Consider the following 20103-nt stretch of genomic DNA (forward strand, 5'->3'; position numbering starts at 1 on the left):
ATATGTGGAATCTAAAGAAAAGAATAAGTGAATGAACTAATCAGAAACAGTTTTGGAGACAGAGGAAAAATTGAGGGTTGCTAGATGGGAGGGGGTGGGGATAAGGGGGAAGGTGAGGGGATCAGAAAACAGTCGGTAACCACAAGATGGCCATGGGGTTTTGAAAATTAATTTGGGGAATGTAATCAATAATGTTGTAAAGATTTTGTAGGGTATCTGATGGACACTTGTCCCAATTGGGAGACCACCTCAGGGATGATGTAGATGCCTGATCACTTCACTGTACACCTGAAGCTGAACAATAATGAATGCCAACTATAATATATATATATATATATATATATATATATATATATATATATATACACACACACACACATACACACACACACACACACACACACACACATATATATATATATGTATGTATGTATGTATGTATGTATGTATGTATGTATATACCTACAAGAAGCGGAGTACAGCATTGGGAATAGAGACAGTGGAAATGTAATGGCTCGGTGCGATGTCAGAGGGATAGTGGCTGGGGGGAGAGGGGTTCACACAGTGTGAGGGATATAAATGATAAACGTCTAAGTATTACATTGTCTTGTGCACCTGAAACTAACAAAAAAAGAAAAAGAAAAATGAGAATAGTTTTGGGGGCCTCTGAGACAATATGAAGCTACCGACATTCACATTATAGGGGATACCAGAAGGAGAAAAGAGAGAGCAAGGAATTGAAAACCTATTTGAAGAAATAATGGCGGAAAATTTCCCTAACCTGGTGAAGGAAATAAATATACCAGCCCAGGAAGATAAAAAATATGAATAATAAAATGGCAATAACTACATATTTATCCACAGTTGCTTTAAATATAAATGGATTAAATGCTCCAATCAGAAGATAGGGTGGCTGAATGGATAAGAAAATGAAACCCTTACATATGCTGCCTGCAAAAGACTCACTTCAGATTGAAAGACACACAAAGTAAAGGGATAGGAAAAAGATGTTTCATGAAAATGGGAATGGAAAAACAAACAAACCGGAGTATCAAAGCTATACCAGACAAAATAGACTTTAAACAGAGGCTATAATAAGAGACAAAGAAGAACTCAGTAACTCCTCTTCTGGATAATTATTGAAGAAACCCAAAACACTGCTTTCAAGGGACGCTTGCATCTGTATGTTCATTGCAGCATTGTTTACAATGGCCAAGATGTGGAGGCAGCCTGGGTATCATCACTGGATGAATGGATAAAGAGTAGGTGGTACATATATACAGTGGGATGTGGTTCAGCCAGGGAAGGAAATGGGTTCTTGCCATCTGTAGTGGCATGGAGGGACCTAGAAGGTATTGTGCTGAGTAGAATATGTCAGAAAGTGAAAGAGAGATGCAGTTTGATTTGGCTTATATGTGGAATCTAAAGAACAAAGTAAACAAACAACTCAGAGATACAGAGAACATTTTGATGGTTTTCAGATGGGAGAGGTGTTGGGGCATGGGTGAAAAAAGGGAAGGGATTAAGAAGTACAAATTGGTTATTACACAGTAGTCATGAGGATGTAGGGTACAGCATAAGGGATATAGTTAATAATGTTGTAATAACTATGCTGTCATATGGGAACTAGGTTTTTCAGGGTAATAGATGGGAGGGGGCTTGGGATCAGGGTGAAAAAGGTGAAGGCATTAAGAAGTACAAATTGGTAGTTACAAAACAGTCATAGGGATGTAAAGTAAAACATAGGGGATATAGTCAATAATACAGTACTAACTATAGTGTCAGGTTGGTACTAGTCGGGGGATCACTTCTTAAATTATATGCATATAAATGTCTATACGCTGTACACCTAAAATTAATATAAAATAATATTGAATGTCAACTGTAACTGAACACTTAAAAACCGGGGAAATAGTGAAGGGGAATAAGTGGTTAAAGTTTCCAGGTATAAAACAAATAAGTCATGGGAATGTCATGTACAGCATACGGAATATAGTCAATAATATTGTGATAGCATGCTACGGTGTCAGATGGTTGCTGGACTTACTGTGGTGATCACTTCTTGTGTGAGAAAATATTTGGTGGAAGGTATATAACTGTTGAATGAGTAATGTGTACCGCAGAAACTGATATAATATTGTATGCTAGCTACATTTTAGTAAAAATCTTAGAAAAATTTATATTTCTGGCCCTATAATAGGCAGTTAGAACTTGTCTCTCTCATTTCCTACTTGTCTTTTTTTTCAACTTCTCTGAAGTCTTGCAATCTGTTGGTCTCTTTGTGATGTAGTGGCAGGAAAATTTGTGCCATCCATCATCTATCATTAACCACTTGACTATTCTGGGAATGCATTAGACTCAATTATAAAAAAGGGAAATAATATACTTAACCAAATCAGAATTTAGGGTCAAGTGACCTGGAGTTCATTTCCGTTGCAAGATTTTTGAACACGAGAATTAATGAGTATCTTTGAGGCAAGACCCCTTAACCTCTGGTTCTTTTTCCTATTTCAGTCTCTAACTTATAAAACATTCTTGAGGATAATTTACTTAAGTCTCTGCGATGTTTCAGCTCTGCTCCATGTGTTTATATACAATTAGAACAAACAGTGGCTTGCATTTGCCTCCTTTATCTCTCTCTGACACTGACTTTCCTCCCCACTTTTTCCGCATGTCCTTTGTTTCTCCACAACTTTCCCCAAAGCACTGCTCTCACGAAGGACATAGTAAGTGGGATATATAAAAGACATAGTCGTGACAAAATTTGGGTTAATAGTATCTTTTCTGACTCCTGTACGGCTCTAGAAATTAATTTCTAGATCTGATAAGAATGTGATTTCACGTGCTCTATTGATTTGTCTTGGGCTGATTCCTACATGGAGGGAAAGACTGAAGAACTTCTTCCTAGCAAAACCTTGCTGAATAGCAAAAGGGACAGAGCTTTTAAGATCCCCCCACAGCATTCACTCAGAGTTTATTAATCCCTAAAATTCCAAACATCCTTTATTGACATTGTGCTACTGAGCTTTACAAGTGATGGCAGGTGGTCTGGAGTTTGGATGTTTTCCATCAACTACAAGAGCACTCCAAGGTAAAGATAAATAAGAAACAAGTATAGCAGAATGAATGAAAAATGCTGGATCTGAGAAGAACACATCAAAGTCTTGGCAGTTGTTCCATGAGTAACCTCAGAGGCACTTTGTTGAAGAACTAATAATTCACTGAGGTCGGGAGGAGAAAGTCACCTTAATAAAATGTGGGTTTAGTGTCCTTCTGGCTCCCTTGTCACTGCCCTTTCTTTTTATTGGCTCCATAATGTCTGCCCTGTGGACCCCTTTTTAAAATCTTAATTGGTTGTCAAATAAATTCTCCAAAGGTGTTAACTGATAAAAGGCTTATATTAACATCACATTTCTGTGTATTTCTTCATATTTTTTCAAAGCACTTCCACTTTATCTTATTTACTTTTTGCAACAACCTGTGAAGTATGTTTGTCTCCCCCTTCAAGACATGGAAGCCAATGCTCAGAAGTTATTTACCTAAGATCACACTGTCGAAAGTAATCCAAGTCTTTTAATTCTTATGCACACTATGTCATCTCCCCCTTTGGACTACTTCCAGGGTAGTTTTCATTCCAGAACATATGGATGCACACATTCTCTTGAAGTGGCATTTTGGGTTTCTTAGGATAATTACCCAGAAGTGGGATTACTGGGTTCTTCTTTGTCTCATGTTATAGCCTCTGTTTTAAAGTCTGTTTTGTCTGGTATTGCTACTACTGCTTTTTTTTCCATTCCCTTTTTCATGAAATATCTTTTTCCTACCCCTTTACATACTTATTTATTTACTTATTTATGGAGGGTGCAGCTCACAGTGGCCCATGTGGGGATCGAACTGGATCTAACAGGCAAGCTTGGTGCTACCAGCACCATACTTTAACCAACTGAGCTAACCGGTCACCCCTAGATATCCATTTTATAAGCGAGGAAACTAGACTCATTTGGAAAGTGACTTCCCAAGATCTTATAACTACTTAGGGTATAAGCAAAAATCATGGCTTAACATATATAAAGCTTTTCAGTATCTCAGGATCCTGATTAAAAATGCAGGTACCTAAGGTAAACATTGAAAATAGATTTCATCATACAGATTCACAGGTTGTAGCTATTTGATTTATTATGCTGACAAGGATTTGGAGGCTGCATCTAGAATCAGTGGGAAAGAGCACCGTGAGTCATTACTGATGTTTGCTTTACCTATAGGAACTGGAATTTAATAGCACACTTGCTACATATTATATTTTTATGATTTATGGAATTAAAACCTCCCTAATTTCTCATGAGCAGAGTAGAAAAAGAATAGCCCTAACATCAAAAGACCTGCTTTCATGTCCTGACTGAGCTGGGTCTTTGGATGAATCGCTCAGTTTCCCTAAATTTTAATTTCCTGACATTTATAAAAAAGTCTTGATAACTGCATTGTCGACCTTGTATAATATCTGTGACAACTAAAAATAGGTAGCACCTGAGGGTGTATGTTGTAATTTTAAGAGCTACTTTTTATAGTTGAAAACCAAGAAATTACCAGGCCCAAAAGGAGGGAAAAGATGCTCAAATTGAAGGCAGGAAGATAACTATCAATTTTTGCCAGAGTTGGTCATGTTGCTAAAATTGACCTGAAGTGCTAATTTCTCCAAGAAGAAACAGTCACGACTGGGTGTTAGAGTAAAGAATTTAGTTCTATTGAGAATGCTCTGAGTTTGATCTGATCTAACAGTGAAAGGAAAAGGATAACATTTTGAGAGGCTTTATTTTCAGCTTCGTGGTGTCCTTTCAATATAGACCCTAATTTCTGTAAGAAACCAATATTTTCACTTCTTTCCCACACCAAATGTGGGATGGTTGAGATTCTTTCTAATACTTTAATTTGAATGAATGCATGCTCTAGTGTGGTCTGGCTTTCCAAGCCCTATGAAGTCTGGCTCTGGCCTTTCTCATGCTTCTCTCCCTTACACCCCAGACAGACTCTTCTTTCACGAGACTTCTGCCTCTTCTATAGCTCCACCCTTTTCCAATGCCCCCCTCTCCATGGAAACCAGCTCCAACTGCCTGTTTTCAGAAACCTCAAAGTGAACATTCATAACAAAACCCACCATGGTTTCCTCCCAGTCTTATGCCTCTTTGAGTCTTCCTCATCTTTGTCAGGAACTTGAGAGACCTGAGTTATTCTTGACATGTCCACATCACTCATATTCCTCTCATTCTGTGAATTACCATTAGTATCTCCCGAAAATACATCAACTGTCTCCATCACCACTGTTAGCACTTTGGTTACCACTATTTGTCATCTGGACTCTTGGATTACTCCATAAATCTCCTCAATGATCTCTTTGCTTGCTAGAGCTGAATGTTCCTTCCCAAATACACTTCTGGTCATATTGCATCTCTGTTTATATTCCTTCAATAGCTCCATTGCTTTCCAGAAATAGAGCTTACAAGTCTGTCCAAGGTCTATGTCCAGTCACATCTTGTGTTACTTCTTCACATTCTTAAGCTAACATGATGAGTTTAGTTCAGTTCCCGGAAGTCACATGTTCGTTTTCACTTTGGGGTCTTTGAATACACTGTTCCTTCTTTCTGGAAGGAACTTGGCCTGCTTCTCTTCACCTAGCTAACTTCTACTTAATCTTCAGGTTTTAGCTTAATTGTTAGGTATTTCAATAAGCCTTACCTGATGCTCTGAAATAGATTTGGTCCTCCTCCTTCCACATTTTCCCCAAACACCATTTATTTCACTATCATCATATTTTATCATATAATTTTTATCAATTGTATGTTCATTATTTGTCTTTGTCACTAGTCCATTAGCTCTATTAGGGCAGGGAGCTATGTGTGTTGTGTTTATCACTATCCATAATTTCCAGTTGCTAGTGCTCAGTAAGTACTTATTAAGTGAATGAATGAATGATTGAATGGATTCTTTCCCATCTTGGTGAGTCTTGATCCTACTCCCCCATCAAAACCCACCTTAAAAACCTAATCTATACACATTTTTTTTTTTTTTACAATTTCCCCACCCTTATGTGATATTTACTTAGAATTCTTAAGTGCATTATTGGTTTCATTTGTATGGTATGCCTTTCCTTTTTTTCTGTGTTGAATCATAGCTATTGTTATTCTTTTTTATCCCCTCCAGTCTCCATAGAATGAGAGTATATCTAATTTACCTTGATATGCCCTCCCAGTGCCAAACTCAGAGCTCCGTACATAAGATACTTAAGCAATATGATTGCTTAAGTCAATGGAAAGAACTGCTCAGGTAGGACTGATTAACAAACTGCAGGCATTTTACAGAAGTCGAACTCTTTTAAACCAATACTTTTTAGTACATAAACAAAACATGACTTGAATGCAGATTCTATAGCTAAAACTTTTCTTCTGATTTTGGCATTGTCATAACTATTTTAGATAATACAAAAGAGAGATATTTAAACTTTGAATGAAAATACCTTCCAATATGCAACAGTCCCTCAGCTCACAGAAGTCCTGTTAAGAATCAGCAAGACTTTTTATCTATTCTGCAATGTACAGGTTCATTCCAAACATACCTTTTCTGATCATGTTTTTTTTTCACCTGAAAATGGTGGTGATTCTTTGTGCATATACAGATAATCCTGTAAAGAATGTTTATTTCCCATATTAATGTGTATCTGGAGACTCGATGAGCTCCAAGATCCCTTCTCATTCTAAGAGTCTAGGATTCTACACATGAACCTATGCAAGCAGGAAGCTACGCAAGAGGTTTGGAACACATACCAGAATCAGGAGACATGAGTTCAGTCCCCAAATCTGCTGCTTATTAATATCTTAATCTTGGCTAAGTTCATGCACTTGACTTTGTGTTGCTTTTCTTTTTTTTGACACACACTCTCTTTATGGAAATTGGGGATACAGCAGTGTATAGATAAAGTCCATTGACAAAATAACCTAGCCTCTCTGAGCCATAGTTTTCTCATTTGTGAAACAGGGTTAAAATGAGATGTGGGTTGGCCTACCGGAGAGGTAACTAATATAAGGCTGTTATGGATAGGCTTGTTTGGGAATTAAAATAAGGGCTCCTTTCTAAGTTATAAAACACTAGGCTTGGGTCTTTGAGTGCTTGAAAGTCCTGCAACTATATAAGTTATTGAATCTCTTCTCCCCTCTCCCCAGCCTTGTCTTCTCAACCACATATGTAAGCTCCTTGGAGTAGGGGCTTCATTTGTTTTGTTGACCCTTGCTTATATTCAGTGTTTAGTAGATTACTCTGCATATAGCAGGCAACTAGTACTTGCTGGGAAAGGAAAGAGCTCAGTTCCAGCATTCATGTGGAGCCAGTGCAGAAGATTTATCTTCTCTTGCTCTGCTGTGAGCCTGATCCCAAGGATATAAGGAATCCTGAATCTTCTTAAAAAAAAAACTAAACTACATCCATATTCTTGTACCTCTTTTTGCCCAAAGAGCAGCACTCTGAGTAATATCTACTCTGCCTGATGACTGGGAAGCAACACAAATTAAAATAGTTTTACTATAAAGAGCCCTGGTCAGTGGACCCCCTTCTGTGAATGTAACACTGTGGAGTAGCCACCTATGTCTTGAAAACTAGCAGTGTGGGGAATGATACGGCCCTCACACCTGGGACCACTATGCAAGGGAGCCTTTGCCCAAACTCCTGCTTTGGACATAATATGCCTAGCTGAGATTCCAGAATTCAGCACCCGTCAGCCATGGTAAGTTTGTTAACATGCTGAGATTGCACATGAAAGTCCTCAAGGAGCCTTAGGCAAAGTAACAGGAAGAGAGGGATCTATGGAGGTCGATAGATTGGATGTTTGGTTTCCAGCCGAAGTTCTAGAGGCTCAGAATTTATGATAGTGAGGATTAATTAGGGCACATTTTTCAGACATGTAACTGTATAAAATGACTCCTAGGTATAAAAACAAGTATTAGCAAAGTGCTGTACAAGCTATAAGGTGGCTTGCAAATGTATGAGTAAGTGGTGATCCATTTAAAAGTGACACTGAGTTATAAATAGTTTCATCTTGCTATCATAGCCTCGTCCTATGCCAATTCATCTCCGGCCTTCCTTGGGGCACAACTGCAATGATGGACAGACAGAAGAGATGTGAAACCTGTCTGGTGAAGGAATACAACCATTTTTCTGGCATAAGTTATTATATTAGCTCATTTCTTTCTTTCTTTTTTTTTTTTCTAACAGTTTACAAAACTTTAGTGCCTCTGAATTTTCAGGCTATCCTGAGTGGTTTAACTCCCGAATGGTTTTAGTTAATCCCAGTTGACTTTAGCTGTAAGAAAATGTGTTGAACTATTTCTATTTAAATAGTAAACTAGAAGGTGAAAGTGGGAAAATGTCCACATTTAGAAGTCAATTTTATGTTTGCTGCACCTATTTCCTTTTTTTCTTACATTCATTACATTGTGTAATTATTGCAGCAGTCCTGCCACATAGGTGTTATCATGCTTATTTCACAAGAGATTAAACTGAAGCTGGGTGGGTACTAATTTGCCGATCGTTACACTTGGTAACTCACAGTCACTGTGAGTCCATGGCTCGTTCTGAACAATAGCTGTCCACTGCAGTCGTTCATCACAAATCCACAGCAGTCAAAGAGAGACTGTCAGCCTTAGAAGATACGACTTTGGTCCTGAGGAAGAAGAAAAGAGCAATCCTGCCAGCTACTGAACCCCAGTTGACCTGAATGTCTAGAGAGAAAAGTTAGAGCAAAGCACTTGGTTAAGCCGGCTGTCAGCAGTCTAGAAGTGGAAATTTAGGTGCCAGGCTCTGACACAAACCATACAATCAGCAGCTTCCCACATTCAGTTGGGGCTGTGCACATGTGACATTCTCTGACAGAGACAGTGTCACCGAATTTCTCTGAAGAGCTTACGAGAGATTAGGGACATATCAGAAAATTGGAATGTTTTAAGTACAACGAAAGGACTTAGTAAGTAGATGGACATGTATAATTAAAAGAAACAAAGATACTTTGAAATCAACTTAGTAAGAATTCGGCCCATTTTGAAAAGGTGGCTGTGTCCTTGAGTTCAATAATTAGAATAGTGTCGTATATTTTCTATTTCGAAGTCATTTCAATTGTCATTCTTTTGAGCATGCCATTAAATTAACTTATGCACAAAACCTCAGTTAATCTTTCTGTTGGTCCCCTTTCATTCAAAGTAATTTTATGTATCACGAAAAGGAAAAAAAAAGGCTCAAGTTTTAAGTCGCTCCATCATTTCAAATATTCCCTGAGTAGCTTTTTTGTATCTTTAACGACCCAATTTTGAAAAGGATTATTTAAAAGTTAAAAAGGAAAACTAGCATTTTTAAATATTAAGAAGTACAGAGAAAGTGAGAAAACACCTTTTGAACAATGGGGAATGTACTTATAGAAAGTCTTCATCAAGGTCAATTTAATAGAGGTAAGTTCTATTCTGGAGCTTAGTACAGAATTCCAGAAGTCTGATAAGCTCTGTGGATGATATAAAGGAATCTGTGATATAATTCCTGCCATTAAGCAGTTGGGGCCTGTTGATATGCACACTAAAACAATTAAAAAGTAACTCCCTGCAGAATTTGATTAGATTTCAGAGAAATTATTTGGGGTAGTCAGCCAGAGACTGGAGAAGTGGCCATTCTCTAAAGTAGAGGAAAATGGCTTCATGGAGTAGGGCAATTTCTGTGGAATCTTGAAGGAAAGATAAGATGATGACAGAGAAAGAGAAGGCGTTTTCAGGCTGGAGCACACAAGATTAGAAATAAGAAAGTTATAAAACAGGTGGTAGACTGATGTGACAGAAATTCAGGATTGGTTCAGCCATGGAGAGCAGCAGAACATAAGCTTATATAGCAGATACATGGTAAACACTCGTTATGTGTTTCTTGAATGACTATATGCCTGAGACACATATTCTTCCTAACTCTGTGATCTTGGAAAACTTATCAAGCTTTCCATTATTCTGATTCCTCATATGTAATGAGGATAATAGTCTAATTTCATACTGTCTTTGTGATTAGTAAATCTATATAAAATAGTACAGTACTCTGATACAAAATAAACACTCAAAAATATTTTGTTCCCTGTTTTATTTGTGGTCCCACACAAGTGCCTGTCACTTGCTGAAACATTTTTTGTTAAATGAATAAAAGAATTCAAGAAGTAAGCAAAGTCAGGGAAAGGAAAGGTATATTGTAGGCATAGTTAATAAGTTAGTCTAGTGGGATTTAATTTGTCCTCACCCTCTATTTGGTGCCAGCACTTGCAGAGGTCAGCTCCAAACTATCCAGCTCAGCAAGACAGTATAGGCGTGTGGACCTTCCTTTCAGAATGAAGCTATATTATTATGTATCCCTGTTCCCCACAATTAAGCATTCTTGAATTCCTTATTCTGACACAACATGATGCTGTATGTCATTCTCATTTACACAGGTTTTAATAATTTCATATATCATCCTTCACTCCCGAGTACCGAAATTCCTTCAGTGGGCATCACAGCTTTCCTGTGTCCTCCTCTGCCTCTTGCTCCTGCACAGGATATTTATCCAGTGGCAGCCCTTAGTTTTGCTTTCAATCACTCTTTCCCATATGATCACCCTTTGAATAAAATCACTGCTCTGAACTTAACAGAGGTTTGGTATTTGTTACTTCCCTGGCACTTCACCCAGCTTTCAGCCTTTTAAGCATTGTGCAAAATCAGATACAAGATTGTTATTCCTTCATTCATTCCACAAATTTTACAAATATTTGTTGAGTACCTAGTTGTTGGAGAGAGAATGGGAAATAAAAGTAGACACCTTCTCTTCCTTCATGAAGCTTACAGTCTTCCTGAGGTCATAAATATTAGTGGAATAGATTCCAATAAATGAACATTTGTAACTATGATAACTATTACAAATTGTATTTTTTGTAAGTTGCTATACCCAATCAAATTAATGTAAAATTAACACTGTCTTTATCCTAAAATTGATTTTCTGTGCCATTCATAACATGTATGTATTTTTGGATTTGAAAGGGAAAACTTCATAGGACTTAATGATTGATTGAACTTATTAATTCAAAATATGTTTCTTCATTCTCTACTATACTCCAAGCTCTTTGCAAGAATTAACATGTAGAATGAGGAGATAGGAGGTCTTGGAATAGAATCTTGGGGGTTGCAAGCTCTTAAAGAACAGGATGTCTGGAATAGCTGGAGAACCAATATTTTGTCATGGAAGATGAGAAAGGAGAGATGTCCAGAGATGAATAGATTGCTGTATCAAATGCTGTATAAAAAAGGAGGAGGACATAAACTGAAAAGTATCACTTACAAGAGCAACTTGGAGTTTCTTGGTAAAATAAGTAAGCGTATTAACCAAATGGATTTTTTTTTGTTTGTTTTGTCAAAGTAAAGCTATAGATGAACTACTGGAGTTACTCAGATGATCAATTCTGATTAGATAAGGAATTGCAACTCCTTAATCTAATGATAAATTAATCACAAACCTTTAGAAAAATTTCTGGAGAAACAAGATTCTGTCTTATACCACCTTTGAATTATTTAGAGTTATTTCATAGAGTAGATCAATAATTGCTTTTTGAAAGGTTCTATGTGTTTTACATGGGCTAAAGATAATTTTAAAAAAATGATTTCCTAAACTTATTCTTGATACTCATTATCATTTGTCCATATTTCCATGTAATCATTTCTCTCTTTCAATCAGGGCTTTCTTTAGGATAGTGCTCCATAAATGTTATGAAAAACCACCCCGTTAAGTGACCAGATCAGTTTTGATTACAACTTATGGCTAAGTTCTTGCTTTAAACCTAACTTGTTTTCTTCCTAATACATTTTAAGCCAATTTCCATTGCAGCTTCTCTATTTATTCTTTCTCGATTTTCATAGTTTCTTTCTCACCTTAGTGCTGTGTGAATTTAATGAGCTGTTCTTAGGTGGAATGATAGATCTCTCATCTCCTGCACAATGAATGTTTCCATAAACACATTTTCTCAGAGGGGATGCCGAGGCACATACTGCCTGTTCTTTATTTCCCATTATTTTGATAGAACCATTCTTTAGAGGGTGCCAGAAATGAATTTTCTTACAATTTCTTTATGTCCATTAGCATCTACAACAGCAGGAAGCACACATAGTCCTCAGCAGCATGGTCTTAACAGCATTTCCCAGTTAAAGTGATTCAGAAACACCCTCTCATCTTGGATGCAGAGGAACAGTTAGTTCTTTCTGGGTTTCACTCATGTGCAAGCATTCAGATATAGAGACAACCTCCATTGTCCCAAAGAATATACCATAATTATTTTGTCCAGTGTTGTTTGCACTGATCCATCCCTATTCTCCCTCACTATTACTCTTCTCTTCTGAAAAATCAGTGATGTCAACAGGAAAATAGTTGTCCAAGCAGTTGGCGTAAGATTCACAATGAGCAGGTAGCAAATCACTAAATGGAGGGCTCACCTCTGAACAGATAAAGAGGAGTGGGGCAGCGTTGGACATCAGTCAATCAGTGAATGGCTGGGTGTTTGTGCACTCTTATTTCTCTATGATCATTATTTTTTTTCTGAACAAGGTTAAGGTCTTGTATAGTTGGTATCCATGCTTTTTAGTTCACTATCTTCTAATTCATGCTCCATTCTGCAGATTCACCTTTCTGAAAATGAATATAATTACATCACTCTCTTGCTGGTAATTCTTAATGGCCACTATAAATTCAAGATATCCAGTCACAACACAAGATGTTCTCACTACTTCCTATTTCAGAGGAAGTAGAAGCCCTAAAATAGAGGATTTCTTTATTTTCTGCCATCAAATTTACCAGTTTATTTGTATTTGTACCGATTATCTTTTTCCTTTCTTCTCCCTGTATTGAAAAAGCTGTCCCTCTTCTTAATTTCTCCATCTATGTTTAGTATCTCATCAAGTTTCATTTGCATAAGGAAACATTCAATATTTTCGGGGAGATAATACCAAATGGGAGAAATAAGGTCCAGGGAACAAATCAACAAACACATGAGAGGGTGATTTCACAGTGATAAATGCTATAAATAAAATGAATTTTTGGCTGCAAAACAGAGTAATGATTGGAGAAGTGAGGAAATCCTTTCTTAGGAAGTGAACTTTGAGGTGAGACCTGGAAGGTGCAAATGTGCCAATAACGAAATCTTTACTAGCAGGCAGAGCTCTGCCAGTAGAGGGTAAGTTAACTGTGTAAGACAGGAATGAGCTTTGCATGTTCAAGGACAGAACTAAGACCAGTGTGGCTGGAACTTACAATGTAAGGTGAAGAGTAGTGAGCAGTGAGATTGGAGGTGCAGGCAGGGAGGGCTGGATCATTCATATGAGATTTGTTTAGATTGTGGTAAAGTTTATTTTTATTTTTTAGTGATGGACTTCTCTAGCTTTTTCTCGTCTGGCAAGCTTTTCATCGGTCCTTCAATTTTCAATGATAGCTTTGCTGGGTAGAATAATTTTGGTTGTAGATCTTTGCTTTTCATCACTTTGAATATTTCATGCCAAACTCTTCTTTTTTTAATTTATTGGGGTGACAATTGTTAGTGAAATTACATAGATTTCAGGTGTACAATTCTGTATTACATCGTCTATGAATCCCATTGTGTGTTCACCACCCAGAGTCACTTCTCCTTCCATCACCATATATTTGATCCCCCTTACCCTCATATCCTTCCTCCAGCCCTCTTACCCTCTGGTAACCACTAAATTATTGTCTGTGTTTATGAGTTTTTCTTTCTCCTTTGTTTGTCTTGTTCTTTTGTTGTTTTTGGTTTATATACCACATATCAGTGAAATCATAGGGTTCTCTGCTTTTTCTGTCTGATTTATTTTGCTTAGCATTATACTCTCAAGATCCATCCATGTTGTCACAGATGTTCCTATATCATCTTTCCTTACACTGAATAGTATTCCATTGTGTATATATACCACAACTTCTTTATCCATTCATCTATCGAAGAACATTTTGGTGGTTTCCAAGTCTTGGCCACTGCAAACAAAGCTGCAATGAACATTGGAGCACACGTGTTTTTATGTATAAATGTTTTCAAATTTTTTGGGTAGATACCCAGGAGAGGGATTGCTGGGTCATATGGTAATTCTATTCGTAACTTTTTGAGAAACCTCCACACTGCCTTCCATAACGGCTGCACTCCACCGACAGTGTATGAAGGTTCCTTTTTCTCCACAGCCTCTCCAACACTTGTTAATATTTGTCTTGTTGATGATAGCCATTCTGACTGGGGTGAGGTGATAGATCATTGTGGTTTTTATTTGCATTTCTCTGATGATTAGTGATGTTGAGCATTTTTTCATGTCTATTTGCCATTTGTATGTCCTCTTTGGAGAAATGTCTCTTCAAGTCCTATGCCCATTTTTCAATTGGGTTGTTTGTTTATTTGTTGTTGAGCTTCATGAGTTCCTTGTATATTTTGGATATTATTCCCTTATCAGAGGCACTGTTTGCAAAAATCTTCTCCCATTCAGTCGGTTGCCTCTTTATTTTGTCAATGGTTTCTTTTGCTGTGCAGAAGCTTTTAAGTTTCATATAGTCCCATTCGTTCATTTTAGCTTTTACTTCCATTGCCTTTGGAGTCAAATTAATAAAATGCTCTTTGAACCCAAGGTCCATAAGTTTAGTATCTATGTTTTCTTCAATGCAGTTTATTGTGTCAGGTCTTATGCTTAAGTCTTTGATCCATTTTGAATTAATTTTGGTACTTAGTGACAGATAGCAGTCCAGTTTCATTCTTTTGCATGTGGCTATCCAATTCTCCCAGCACCATTTACTGGAGAGGCTGTCTTTCCTCCATTGTATGTTTTCAGCTTCTTTGTCAAAAATTATCTGTCCATATTTATGTGGTTTTATTTCTGGGTTCTCAATTCTATTCCATTGGTCTATGTGTCTGTTTTTCTGCCAATACCATGCTGTTTTGATTATTGTAGCCCTGTAGTATAAGCTAAAGTCAGGGAGTGCGATACCTCCAGTATTGTTCTTTTTTCTTAAGATTGCTTTGGCTATTCGGGGTCTTTTGTGGTTCCAAACAAATCTGATGATTTTTTGTTCTATTTCTTGAAAAAATGCCATTGGGATTTTGATGAGGATTGCATTAAATCTGTATATCGCTTTGAGTAATATGGCCATTTTAACTATGTTGATTCTTCCAATCCATGAGCATGGAATGTCTTTCCATTTCTTTGTGTCTTCTTCAAATCCTTTCAAAAATGTCTTATAGTTTTCAGCATATAAATCCTTCACATCAGTGGTTAAGTTTATTCCTAGGTATATTATTCTTTTTGCTACAATTGCAAAGGGAATGCTTTTCTATTTCTTTTTCTGAGATTTCATTTTTAGTATATAGGAATGCAATGGACTTTTGTACGTTGATATTGTAGCCAGCAACTTTACTGTATTCATTGATTATTTCTAACAGCTTTTTGGTGGAGTCTTTTAGGGTTTTCTATATATAGCATCACGTCATCCGCAAAAAGTGATAATTTAACTTCTTCATTCTCAATTTGGATGCCTTTTATTTCTTTCTCTTGCCTGATTGCTCTGGCAAGGACTTTCAACACTGTGTTGAAAAGCAGAGGTGATAGGGGACAGCCCTGTCGTGTTCGTGAACGTAGAGCAAAGGGCTTCAGTTTTTCACCATTAATTATGAGATTAGCTGAGGACTTGTCATATATGGCCTTTATTATGTTAAGGTATTTTCCTTCTATATCTATTTTATTAAGTGTTTTAATCATAAATGGATGTTGTATCTTGTCAAATGCTTTTTCTGCATCAATTGGTATAATCATATGATTTTTGTCCTTTGTTTTGTTTATGTGATATATCACATTGATTGATTTTCGGATGTAGAACCATTCTTGTGTGCCGGGGATGAATCCACCTGGTCGTGATGAATAATCTTTTTAATGCATTGTTGTATTTGATTTGCTACAATTTTGTTTAGGATTTTTGCATCAGTATTCATCAGATATATTGGTCTGTACTTTTCTTTTTTTGTGTTGTCCTTACCAGGTTTTGATATCAGAATAATGTTGGCCTCATGAAATGAGTTAGTGAGTACTGTCTCTTCTTCAATTTTTTGGAAGAGTTTGACCAGGATTTGTATTACATCCTCTTTGAAGGTTTGGTAGAATTCACTAGTGAAGCCATCTGGTCCCGGACTTTTGCTCTTGGGAAGGTTTTGGATGACTGATTCAATTTCGTTACTGGTGATCAGTCTGTTTAGATTTTCCAGTTCTTCATGGTTCAGCCTTGGAAGGTTATATGTTTCTAAGAACTTGTCCATTTCTTCTAGGTTATTGAATTTGGTGGCAAATAGTTCTTCATAGTATTCTTGCATGATCCTTTGTATTTCTGTGGTGTGCATGATAACTTCCTCTTTTTCATTTCTGATTTTGTTAATTAGTGTCTTCTCTCTTTTTATCTTAGTGAGTCTAGCCAAGGGTTTCTCGATTTTGTTAATCTTTTCAAAGAACCAGCTCTTTGTCACATTAATTCTTACTGTTTTTTTTTTGTTGTTGTTCTCTATTTCATTTAGTTCTGCTCTGATTTTTGTTATTTCCTTTCTTCTGCTGAACTTGGGTTTCGCTTGTTCTTCTTTTTCTAGTTTTTTAAGTTGTAACATGAGGTTATTTATTTGGGATTTTTCTTGTTTCTTGAGATAGGCCTGTAATGATATAAATTTCCCTCTTCAAACTGCTTTCGCTGTATCCCCTAAATTTGGTAAGATGTATTTTCATTGTCATTGGTTTCTATGTATCTTTTGATCTCACCTCTAACTTCTTCTTTGACCCAGTCGTTCTTTAAAAGTATGTTGTTTAATCTCCATGTATTTGTATTTTTTCCTGCTTACTTTTTGCAGTTGATATCCAATTTCAAAGCCTTGTGATCAGAGAATATGCTTGGTATGATTTCAATCTTCTTAAATTTGCTGAGGCTGATTTAATGCCCCAATATATGGTCTCTCCTTGAGAATGTTCCATGTACACTCGAAAAGAATGTATAGTCTGATGTTTTAAGATGAAGTGCTCTATATATGTCAATTATGTCGATTTCATCTAATGTATCATTCAGGGCTGCTATTTCGTTATTTATTTTCTGTTTGGATGATCTATCCATAGCTGTCAATGATGTATTTAAGTCCCCTAGTATAACTGTGTTTTGGTCAATTTCTCCCTTTAGTTCTGTTAGTAGTTGCTTGATATATTTGGGTGCTCCCTGATTGTGGGCATAAATATTGATGACTGTTATGTCTTCTTGTTGTATAGTCCAGTTTACCATTATGAAATGTCCATCTTTGTCTCTTGTTACCTTTTTCACCCTGAAGTCTGTTTCATCTGATATCATTATGGCTACACCTGATTTTCTCTGGGTACCATTTGCTTGGAGTGTCAATTTCCACCCTTTCACTTTGAGTCTATGCTTGTTCTTGTAGCTGAGATGTGTCTCTTAAAGACAGCATATGGTTGGGTTTAGTTTTCTGATCCAATCTGCTGCTCTGTGCCTTTTTATTGGTGAGTTCAGTCCATTTACATTTAGGGTGATTATTGATATGTGAGGATTTCCTGTCCTCGTATCTTTAGTTTTCTGGTAAGGCAATATCTCCATTGTTTCTTTGCATTTTTGTTGTTGTCTATTATTTCTGTGTGGTGCTATTCTATGATGTTTCCCTCTGTTTCTTCCTTTATTACAGTATATATTTCAGTTCTGGATTTTTTTTTGAGTGGTTACCCTTAAATTTATGTAAAAGAAAGTTTGATATTTAGAGTATTCCATTTTCTTCCGCACGCTTACTTTCTCCATTCCCATATTGCAGTTCAGGCCTTTACTCTCCCCCTTTTTATGTTGCCACAAATTGTCCCTGTTGATGGTGGTCAAATAACCTCCTTTAGTATTTCTTGTAGTGCAGGTTGTGTATTAGAAAATTCCCTCCGCTTCTGTATGTCTGGAAAGGTCTTTATTCCTCCTTCATATCTAAAGGATATCTGTGCTGGATATATTATTCTTGGCTAATAATTTCTCTCTTTCTTTTTTTTTTTTTTTTGAGGTTTCAATATTTTATTCAAGTTTTATTTTAAGTGATGTTAATTACAGCATTTGAAAGGGAGGATCTAATTCCACACAAAATGGGAGACTCTAAAATGTACCCATTAAACTGCTAAAAAATAAACTGAGTGGCGAGAATACAACAGAAGTCTAATTTAGGTTCCAAGTGTTGTCACCATGTGATTACAGTCACAGAGACTCTTCCCAGCTTACAGCCGGACCTCTTAGAACCTATTTCATACTCTGGTGCAAGGGCAAAAAAACACAATGTGAGAGGGAATTAAATCCTGAATAATTGGCTTTGTCACATCTACCTTCTCCACCCCAAAATGGCACAAAAGAAACTAGTACACCCTACAGACTACTTTTGGTGTAAAAGAGGTGATGGACCCGGTTGGAAGCAGGCCATGAAGATCTATCTAAAAAAGTCTCTTCGATGAGTTTGTACACAACATCAACCAGTGAGACTCAGATAGGGTAGGTAACCAAGGTTCAATTCTCAGGAAGTCACAATTTCATTCATTTATGCAATACAAATTTACAAAGTGCTTACAAATCATCAGCTTCCTCTTGCAGCCATTTCTAGATAAAAAAGAAACCTGACATCTCTAGAGGGGCCGCCAAGCTCCCCCCAAGTCTACAGCTGAAAGGACCTTTTTGGGAATTGGGTTTCTTCTGTACCTCTGAAAATGTAACACCTTAAAGCTGAATCATCTTTAACCTGGAGGTCTAACATAATATTTAGCAACATTTGCATCCCAGACATACAACATTAAAAGGTACACTAAATTCTGAAGGTAGCTATGCTGCAAAATAGTTTAAAATTAAACGATTGTACAGTATTCATCTATGCTTGAAATTCCAGTCCTAGACCAAGCTTGTGGCCACCAGCATTGACATTCTTGCCATCCAGCAGAGCTGACAGCGTCAGTTTGATACCTGGCTTTAGGGTCTGAGTGTATCCTAAACCTATCAGGCTGGAATTGTTCACTTTAGCCGAGAAACAGGCGTCGGGGTCGATCTGATACTTGGCTGCTATTCCGAAGCGAGTGTTACTGTTTCCTGCTGTCCAGGCGAGATTAACAGCAGTCTCCAACTTTTTGTTCACCTTCTGATAAATGGAGCCACCAAACTCTGTCCCATCATTTACATTAGTGTGAAGCTGGAATTCATCAGTCTTGTAGCCAACCGCAAAGTTGCTCTGGGTCACGCGAGACTTTGCGGTCTCAAAATTCATCTGGTAGCCCGCGAGCCATCCCTCGTAGCCCAGCACCAGAGCGCCGCGGATGGAAGGCCCGGCGATGTCAAAATCCACGTCGCAGCCCAGGTTGATGTGCTCCCGCTTGTACCCTGTCTTGATTTTAGCATTTTTTTTCCCAGTGTTGGGGGAGAAGGATGAATCGAAGGTCAGCTTCAGTCCACGTGCAAGCTGATCTTCCACAGTAATCTCCGTGCCCAGTGTGTTGTCAGTGTTCCATTTCTCCGTGAACGTCAGCCCATATTCAGTCCATCTGTACTTGGTTTCCAGACTGCCGTTCACTTTGGTGGTCTCAGTGTTGGCTGAACCTGAGCTTGTAAATTCCAGTCCATTCTCAGATTTTGTTTTCAAATCGAGTTTTATTAAGCCAAATCCATAGCCCTTGGTGAAGACGTCCCTGGCAGATTTGCCAAGGTCAATGTATGTGGGAGGCACAGCCATCTTCTGCTCGGAGGCGGCGGCGACGGGCTCCGCGGCGGCGACGGCGGGGGCTGCAGCGCAAGCAATTTCTCTCTTTCAATAGTTTGAATATTTGGTTCCACTCCCTCCTGGCTTGTAGAGTTTCTGCTGAAAAAAATCTGATGATAATCTCATGGGCTGTCCTTTGTAGGTTTTCTCTGGCTTCCTTGAGAATTCTTTCTTTGTCATTGATGTTAGACAGCTTCAATACAATGTGCCTTGGAGAAGGCTTGTTGGGATTGAGGTAATTAGGTATT

At 37.5% G+C, this 20103-nt stretch overlaps 1 protein-coding gene across 1 annotated transcript; it reads right to left on the minus strand.

Annotated features, from left to right (window-relative positions):
* Positions 1-18507: 18507 nt before the first annotated feature.
* Positions 18508-19887, minus strand: LOC308503484 (non-selective voltage-gated ion channel VDAC1). Its single transcript, XM_081062758.1, has one exon. It carries the CDS (start codon positions 19826-19828, stop codon positions 18977-18979), a length of 852 nt encoding a protein of 283 aa, XP_080918884.1. The 5' UTR covers positions 19829-19887; the 3' UTR covers positions 18508-18976.
* Positions 19888-20103: the final 216 nt, after the last annotated feature.

This window comes from Rhinolophus hipposideros (assembly GCF_964194185.1).
Source record: "Rhinolophus hipposideros genome assembly, chromosome: 10".
Taxonomy (NCBI): domain Eukaryota; kingdom Metazoa; phylum Chordata; class Mammalia; order Chiroptera; family Rhinolophidae; genus Rhinolophus; species Rhinolophus hipposideros.

Bases quoted from the DNA above. Each gene is read 5' to 3' on its own strand.
- LOC308503484 (XM_081062758.1), bottom strand. From the start codon at position 19,828: ATGGCTGTGCCTCCCACATACATTGACCTTGGCAAATCTGCCAGGGAC.